At 37.7% G+C, this 8,359-nt stretch overlaps 2 protein-coding genes across 4 annotated transcripts in view; both read left to right on the plus strand.

Annotated features, from left to right (window-relative positions):
• LOC122070903 (proteasome subunit alpha type-3) overlaps window positions 1-4,387 on the plus strand; it is a 13,981-nt gene extending 9,594 nt beyond the window's left edge. The window contains exons 8-9 of the mRNA XM_042635135.1: window positions 1,419-1,509; window positions 3,984-4,387. Of these exons, the coding sequence (XP_042491069.1) occupies window positions 1,419-1,509; window positions 3,984-4,055 (163 nt within the window). The 3' untranslated portion in view covers window positions 4,056-4,387. The remainder of the gene's footprint in view (window positions 1-1,418; window positions 1,510-3,983) is intronic.
• A 2,369-nt stretch (window positions 4,388-6,756) lies between these two features.
• Window positions 6,757-8,359, plus strand: part of LOC122070909 (protein TIC 20-I, chloroplastic-like) — a 33,486-nt gene continuing 31,883 nt past the window's right edge. Inside the window, exon 1 of one of the 3 annotated variants that reach the window (XM_042635143.1) lies at window positions 6,757-6,855. Coding sequence is in view for 1 of the 3 variants with exons in the window: in XM_042635141.1 (XP_042491075.1) it covers window positions 6,941-7,054 (114 nt within the window). In the remaining 2 variants the exon portion in view is untranslated. Of the gene's footprint in view, window positions 6,856-6,895; window positions 7,055-8,359 lie in introns of those variants that run through there. The other 2 variants (XM_042635144.1, XM_042635141.1) reach the window with 2 other exon arrangements.

An 8,359-nucleotide genomic window follows, 5' to 3' on the forward strand; every position in this document is an offset into this window, starting at 1 on the left:
CCTTTACCATAAGTCGTCCTAAGGCGTCTTGAGGCGACGCCTTATGCTATAAGGCGACCGCCATACCCACTTCACATAAGCAGTGCACTGCCTTACCATTCCTACACCGCATCAGTGCCAAGGCGCTAGTAAGGCGACGCCTTAGCAGCGCCTTAAAAACTATGACTTAATCTAATAATGTCTAGAATTATGCACTCATCAAGGTGAAGAATGTCTACTAATGTATTCTCATCACTATTATCGGCCATACTACTAATCCAACACCAAGAAGGATGTGCAGAAATCAACTAATGCACTCATCAAGGTGAAGAATGTCCAACCAGCTATCTACTAATGTCTAGAATTCACATAGTGACAACAACCAGTCCAAATCAACTTCACTGTTACTCATAGATATAAGAGTTACAGTAGGTACTCTTAGAGATCTCCAACAATTGAGCAGATCACAGCATTATTAATAGTTGAATATCCAATAATAGACCCCAACAAACTTAAGCACATCACGGTTCAGTACCTTCCATTGCTGATTTGACTTAGAAGGGAAGGTTACAGTGCACATCACAGGGACACACTCCACTAACACAGACAGCAACCATTAGGCTGCGGCGCACACAACTAAGCAACAGAAGAAGGAATCGATTCCTGAGTTAGCAGGTGAGATGGGGAGGATTTGGATTAAAAAGAGAGAAAGAAACTGCTCTAGATCAGTGATCTGATACCATGTACTGTAAGTGTATAGCAGAACACTGAACAGAGCAGAAACTGAGAGAGGAAGCGAGAAAGAGAAGAGGTAATCTATCTCTAGGAGGGACCCCCATGGATCCCATATATGTTAAGATACGGTATTTCAGGATTACAAGTATACCTCTACTTAATAGATTTATGATTCAGTGCATCTCGAAAAATGATCTGGTACATCTCACATCTCACAAACATTCATCTTTATCATAAAAGGCTAGAATTTTGAATTCACATGCACGCCGTCAAGTGCATGTATTCTAAATAATGTATTTTCATCCAATGGACTTCCTATATGGTAGTTGGCACATTATTAGTTGCTTAGTTTCTGTCTAAATTAACAGCTTAGATGAAATTGGATTTGGAACTGAGAGGAGTGGTGCGGTGTCAACATCTATTTTGACATTCTTGCTTTTGGGTTCTTCAAAATTTTTCAGGCATAAAGCTAAATCATTTGATGATCTTTTTGTGGTGGTCTAAATTTTCTCTCATGACCAATTACTGTGCCCAGTTTTGCATATTAGAAACTATAGTGATTAATTATTTACTTATGAAGAATTATTTAGCAATTTAGTGCAAGAGCTGAAGAAAACATATATTTTTGTTCTGGACTAAGTCCTCCGTGAGTTTTCATTTCAGTAGTTGGTTACAATTTGGTATTCTTCTTTCTATGTATGCAGCATATATGGGGTGCATGATGAGGCAAAGGACAAGGCATTCGAATTGGAAATGAGCTGGGTCTGTGACGAGTCAAACCGCCAGCATCAGAAGGTGACCTTTTCATTTTGTTGAGAAAAAACAATTTCCTTTTGTATGTAGGAAAATGACCTTTTGGCAGACTGCACCTCTAAGTTCTTTCAGAGCTTGTTCTGTGCATACTCACAAGCCTCAGTCGTTAGGTGTTTGTTTGCACCACTGATAGGGGAAATGGAGCAGGAGAGCAGTCAGAAAGGTAGAGTCCTACATTGGACTCTCCTTTTATCTGCCAAATGAAAAGAAAGTCAACATGTTCTACACACAGTAGTGATTCTGGGCCATGCTTCTCTAATAATTTGACTGTTGACATTTATGTCAAAGCACTGTTGTGTGTAGAACATGTTGGTTGGGATTTTTATTTTTTGGAATTATTGTAATTTTTGTAATAATGGTGATAAAAGGGTGAACTTATAAAAAATGGTGTACATGGGTGTATTGCCCTAGAAAATAGTCAATATACTTTTATGATCCCATCCCAATTAGATCTGAATACTACTAAGTACATCAAAATCCCATTTAGATGGTGCGCTGTCTGACCTTCAGATTTACATGTTATAATTTTCAAAATGAATCTCATCATAAATAATAAGAATTTCATCTAGCATGTGCATGCAAGGACTTCTGCCTGTGGAAGAGAGGGCCCGCCCATATAAAATGATGGGGTCATATATCACCATTGTCTTCCTTTAACGAACTGTAAAAATATCTAACATTAATAGTTAGCTTTGGCTTTAATTTTTTAGAAACGCTATCCTCTTCAATATTATGTGGATACAATCAAGCATACTGAAATGGTTTGGGCAGTCCTTGATCTCAATCTTTCTCTGTGGTTTCACCTGGAGTAGGGATTACAAGTGACGTACCATTTTCCTATTTGAACCTAGATTTAGGGATCGGAGCCTTGAAGAAATTGTAGCTATTTATTGTGTCTTAAATTGATCCTGAGAAACATAATTACTTTGTTGTTAGTTAAATAAAAAGTTCCGAAACTTTTACTTAACATAGAAAACATAGTTGTCAAGGCATTGCCCAGGCACTACCTAGACGTCCAGGCAGTTTGTCTTGGGTCTAGGCAACTCTTGCCTTAGTGCAATGCCTGTCGCCTTAGTGCAAGGCTCTGGTTTGGCACCTATTTATGCCAAATATTGTTTAAGTAACCCCCTATTTGAATCTAATAAAAATAGTTTCAAAAATCAAATTTTGAAAGATAAAATGATAAAAAGTCAACCCCCTAGTCAAAGAACAAAAATTGGATTTTTGGTTTTAGGGGTAGTTTTCAACTTCAACTTTCAAATGCTGTTGTTTTTCTCAATTCTGAAAAATCTTGTCATGGTTAAACATTGTTAAAAACCAAAAGTGCAGTAAAATAATATTTTGTTTTGACTTTCGTAAAATTATTTTCATTCTAAAGATTTTAATAGCATTTGCGCACTTTAAAATAAATTGACCGGGACATAACTTTGTCATTATAACTCAGATTAAGTAAACTTAGACTTATTGGAAAGCTGGTTTTTTCCTCTACAGAAAAGTAAAAATATAAAATCATTTGACCAGTTAAACTTATTATAGAAATAGAACATTTCTCAAAATGTTGATTTTTGATGACTTGATATGACTTAATGTTGATTTTTTATGACTCGATGTGGCCTAATGTTGATTTTTGATGACTCGATGTGGCTTAATGTTGGTTCTGATGATTTGATGTGGCTTAGTGTTGATTGTTGATAATACAAGGTATATGTAGCATACTAAATAATGTTAGAAAACACGGAAAATAAACAATAACACTTGTGCGCCTTGGTCGCCTAGGCGGGTGCCTTGTTGCCTTTTCTGACAATTATGATAGAAAATGAAACTAAAAAATTAGATGCGTATGACCACATGGAATTTAGCTACACTTTGTTTCCAACAATTTCCTCTAAATTTTGCTGATGCTTGTCATGCATATTTTTCTTTAGTAAGTATGAAAGCATTCTATTAAGGTCAACTTAGGCTTATCCCAACAAAATGGGGTCGGCCACTGGTACTGAATTATTATCAACGATATAAATATTTCGTGTGGACCAGAGGGAGATAACAGTGTCAACAGTGAATCGATGTCACTCGTTTGATTACTGGACAATCCAGCTCATCTGCAATTCTGTGCAACAGCTTCTTTGGACCAGTCACCCATCTTAAAAATTGGGGTTGGGTTCATGGTGGTATCTGAGTAATTGAGGTCATGTTCCATCCACTTTTTGCAAATATGTCAAATGTTGGGACCATTTACAGTCCTCTCCAGGGACCCCGTGAAAGTGGGACTTGCACTTGATTATGGCCTATTTTACAATCGAAGGAAGCAAAAAACACTGAGTTTTATCAGTCAAGCAGAAGATGTTGGGATTCACTTGTTTCCTGTCCTAGTTGGTTGGGCTTAAGTTGCATAATAACTTTTGAAAGTATATATTTTCCTTTGGTCATTAATTCTAGGGTTTCCTTCTGAGTTTCAGGTGCCAGAGGAGCTCTTAGAGGAAGCCAAGGCAGCTGCCAAAGCAGCATTAGAAGAAATGGATGCGGATTAAGAGTTCAAAAGGGCACCCACATAAATTGGGTCGCCATTCTCCACATAAATTTACCATATTTTATTTACTATGGTGGGGATTTCTTGTTTTCCTTATTTAGTCTCAGGTTCCAGATGAGCTCTTGAGAGGGAGCTGAGGTAACAATGGTGGCATCACTGGAAGAAACATTGGTGGATTGATTAACAGCTAAAAAGTTTTCTTTCAGTTCTCGTGGCATCGTGGGCATCATTTAAAATACTTTATTAAGCTTGATTTCTCATGTCACTGTAGATTTGCTTGTGGATTATTCATCTGTGATTGAAATCTGAACATCCTCGTCTCCGGTTGACTCATCTTTTTTTCCCTCCACTGACCAGAGAGCATGTTTAATATTAGAACCAAATTTTCAACCTTTTAGCAGACGAAGCAACAACATCAAGAGGAATCAGGCCTAGACGGAAAGTAATTTTGGGAGAAATAACGCAACCAATTTGTGTTGTGTACGTCCAGATACATGAGGAAGTGGGGTAGTGGAGTTGGTGCATGAATATGTTTTCAGTCTAGTTCCACTTTCCCATGTATGTGCAACACTGTTGGGTAGCTTTTTTTCCCTTTTCTTTTTCCTCCCTGGAACTTCAGTCTTCCATTTGAAGCATATTAACTCTAGTTTCCATTAATTCCTCACCCTAATATGGTGTTCCTTTCAGCCTAAGTTTGGGAATGCCGCTTGACTTTGGACTTTCGTTCACCCTCCTTGAATGGTGATTAAATTATGGGGAAAAGACTCAAATGAATTGGAACAAATATTATTATTATTATTATTATTATTATCACATCATTGCTCTTAAAGGAAGTATCAATTTTTTTTTTTTTTTTTTTTTTTTTTTTGGTGTGGGGTGGGGTGGGGGGGAGTGGGGGGCGTATATAGCCTTTTTTTCTGAACCCACCTTTTATTTTAGGCGTAGCAGTGATGTGCTATTTCTATTGCAAGTCATTTGTTTCTTTGGATGATCAAGAAACGATCTTTTTTTTAGAGAAAGAAAGAAGTGTATTAAAGTGTTATCCAATTCACAACAATTCAGAAATCATTTCTTAATCATAGCCTTGTATGCTAGGTAGGTTAGAAAAACAACCACTTCATTGTTAGGCTTGAGCCAACATGAGAGGGGAGAGTATTATGAACATTAAAGCGGAGGGGGATTACACTCCAAGGCCATAAGGAGGGTGTTCAGTCAAGAAAAAGTTTATATAATTTTACAGAATTGGTCCACACTTCCTTAATGATCCAGCCTTTCACTTGCACTTGTTGAACTTGAAGGAAGAACCTCCTAATGGTTACTTTGATGGGATTTCCTCTCAACAAATAATTAGTTGTGAATTAGATGCATTCTCCATTGTAAAGTAAACAAGTTGCCTAACCACACATATTAAGGCTTGGATTTGAAATAGATACATAGATCAAAATAGTCAAAGGTTGGGATAACTGAATGATGGAAGCTGAGGTGTGGGATCTGGTACATGTAGTGCTAGTTTTGTATTGTAGCAAGAGGGAAGACGATTAATCCACCATAGAGCAGGTGAGAGGATTTTGTGTGGATTAAGTCTTTTAGATTTAAAAATTATGAGATTCCTATGGCTCCAAATAAAATATCAAATTATAACAAAAGTAGAGAAGAAACTATTAAGGATATTTGTAGGGATCAAATCGAAATTAAAAAAATACATAATTATTTGTTTAAAGGAACTTGTTTAAAGGAACTAGCGAGAGATGTTCAATGTGTAAACCCAGTGGGCTGCAGCTCAAATCTGCTTTGTAAAATCACAAGAGATGAAAATGTGCCAAATGGACTCAGTTTGAGCATGGTAGAGACCACAAGATTGGTCAATTTGCATCCATTTCCTCAAAATATCTTTCGTTGAGAATGTTACATGGAAGAGTCTCCAAAAGAATATCTTAAACTTAGTGGTTAAGATTCCTAATATAGAGGGGTGACACCACAAAATCATCAATATGAGAGTTCACAGCAACTTTTAAAGAAACGATCATATTTTACTAACCAAAACTCTTTCAATGATGTAATTTCCATCTCATGTAATTGATGTGGATCGATGCATGGTCCCAGCTTCGATTCCCCATCTGCCCATATGCGATTTAAGTGGAGACCGTGGCTATGTAGATTCCAAATACAAAAATGGCATGGGCCTCCATCAATATCGATACAAATCGAATGATTCGACCAAACCGATCCAATACCGATTCCTCATACCATGATGAGAAGTGGGCATTGAGGTTTGATGGTCTAAAAATTTAAACATCTTGATAAGATGAGAGAAAAGACGATGTTGCTCCCACACATCAGGACATTGAAAATACTTGTGGACACCTTCTCATTAGACCCACGTGCCAGTTGGACAGAGTTCTTTGGCCCAGCAGATATCTTGGCGGGAAAGTTTTATGTTTTGGGTTAATAGCTGATCCGGTTGATCTGGATGGTTCCCTCGTAATTGCTTCCAGGTTCATTGGTCCATCCACAGAATGCCCAAGGCCCGTCCAGCGTGGCATCTTCCTATAGAAAGTGGCAACTAAATCGGTAACCGTGTTAGCTGCAGATTGGATCACAATGGTTCAGAAATCGGGTATTGATTCGACCCCATACCGGTCCAATTCAAAACCCCACACCAACCCCACGGTCCAGTACGATGTGATCTTTCCAACATTCCAAACAAATCAACCGGAAGGGCCTCTCCGTCTCGGCCATTTTGAGATTACAGAAGAGTGCAGGGGTAACTTTTCCGTCCACTCCAGCTTCAAACTCTGCAGGTCTCTCTCTCTCTCTCTCTCTCTCTCTCTCTCGATCGCTTACTTACCCTAACTGTATCTCGTTTTTGTCTTCTAGAAATCTCAAATGCTTAGTTACACGTCTGCTATTTGCATTTTTTTCTTGGTAGCAAGTGAGTATTTGGCTTACTTTCCAAGTATTGGATCACACTCCTTTCTGAGAATTTCTATCTTCATTCTGGTATAGATTACTCTGTAATTTTCTTCTCATATGATTCTTGTACAGGTTGCTCTATTTGTCATCCTCTTTCGTAGTGCTTTTTTGTTAATGTTAGTTTTGTAGAACCCATTTTGTTCTTGTTTGTTTCTTCTCATATGATTCTTTAATTTTCTGTGCTAGTTCTGTTTAAGTTGAATTCATTAAAATGATTGAAATGTCTATGATCTACTGAACGTTTCCATTCTGATCTTGGATTCCTTCAATTTAAATAGTTACTACCATTTTCGCCTTTTGAAACCCACATGATGAATTGCGAGACAGTGATTGGCTCCTTCCATATATTGTCAAAACTCATCTGATGAAGAACAGTGTGCTAGGAGGCATTTAGTTGTCATTCTGTTGTTAGCTTCAATTCATTGCAGCCCCTGGACGTTAATCAGGCAAGATTTGTAGGTGCAAAGGTATAGGTTCTAAGGAAGAGAGAAAAGGATATAGAATATAGAATTGGGTAGGCATGCCACATTCATGTTGGTTCTTCTACCAAGTTTAACAAAGATAAATTGAAATTGCAATGAGTTGTTGGTTCTTTACGTTTTACTCTAGATTGTACCTCTTCCCAAAGCCTTTTGTTGTCGTTGTTGTTGAAGCCATTGGCTCTGGTCCAGTAACATTCTCTATACTATGCTTTTATTTTTCTGTGTTTGAGCTGAATTTATTGTAATTTAAAGCTTTCTTTTATTTTTCTGTGTTTGAGCTGAAGTTTTGTAATCTAAAGCTTTCAAAGCCTTATTGTCTTCCTGTTCAATGCTCTCCAGTAAATGCCTTTAGTTGGACTACCATTTTCCCCAGGATTTGATCTTTAAATCAGTTGTGCATATCATAGTTGTCACGGAATCTAAGTGAGGCGTTGGAGGGGCCTGGATGTCAAAGCGACGCCAACAAGGCGCCCTTCCAGCAAAGGGTGCCTAGGCGTCACCTTGACAACTACGATGCATATCTAGTTATTGCATTCATGGTTACAGTTTTTGCCCTTATCTGAATATCCTCTTATTGCTCAGCCGAAAGAGAAATAGATTTCTGCTAAAAGTGTAATTCTTGTTGAGTGGTTAGATCAATTCCTTCTACAAGAAGTACTATTCTTATTGAGTGGTTAGTCTTCTCTGGGCTGCAAGCCTGCATTAAGAGTTTCCTGGTCATTATTATCCTCCTGCTGTTCTCATAAATTTTCATCATAACAACAGTTTTTAATTGATCTACGTGTGGTTTCTCTGTAAGTCTCAGCTTTCAACTATTATAAATATGCAATTTTAATGTGGTTCTTGATCT

This window comes from Macadamia integrifolia, unplaced genomic scaffold (assembly GCF_013358625.1).
Source record: "Macadamia integrifolia cultivar HAES 741 unplaced genomic scaffold, SCU_Mint_v3 scaffold_143A, whole genome shotgun sequence".
NCBI classification, from domain to species: Eukaryota; Viridiplantae; Streptophyta; class Magnoliopsida; order Proteales; family Proteaceae; genus Macadamia; species Macadamia integrifolia.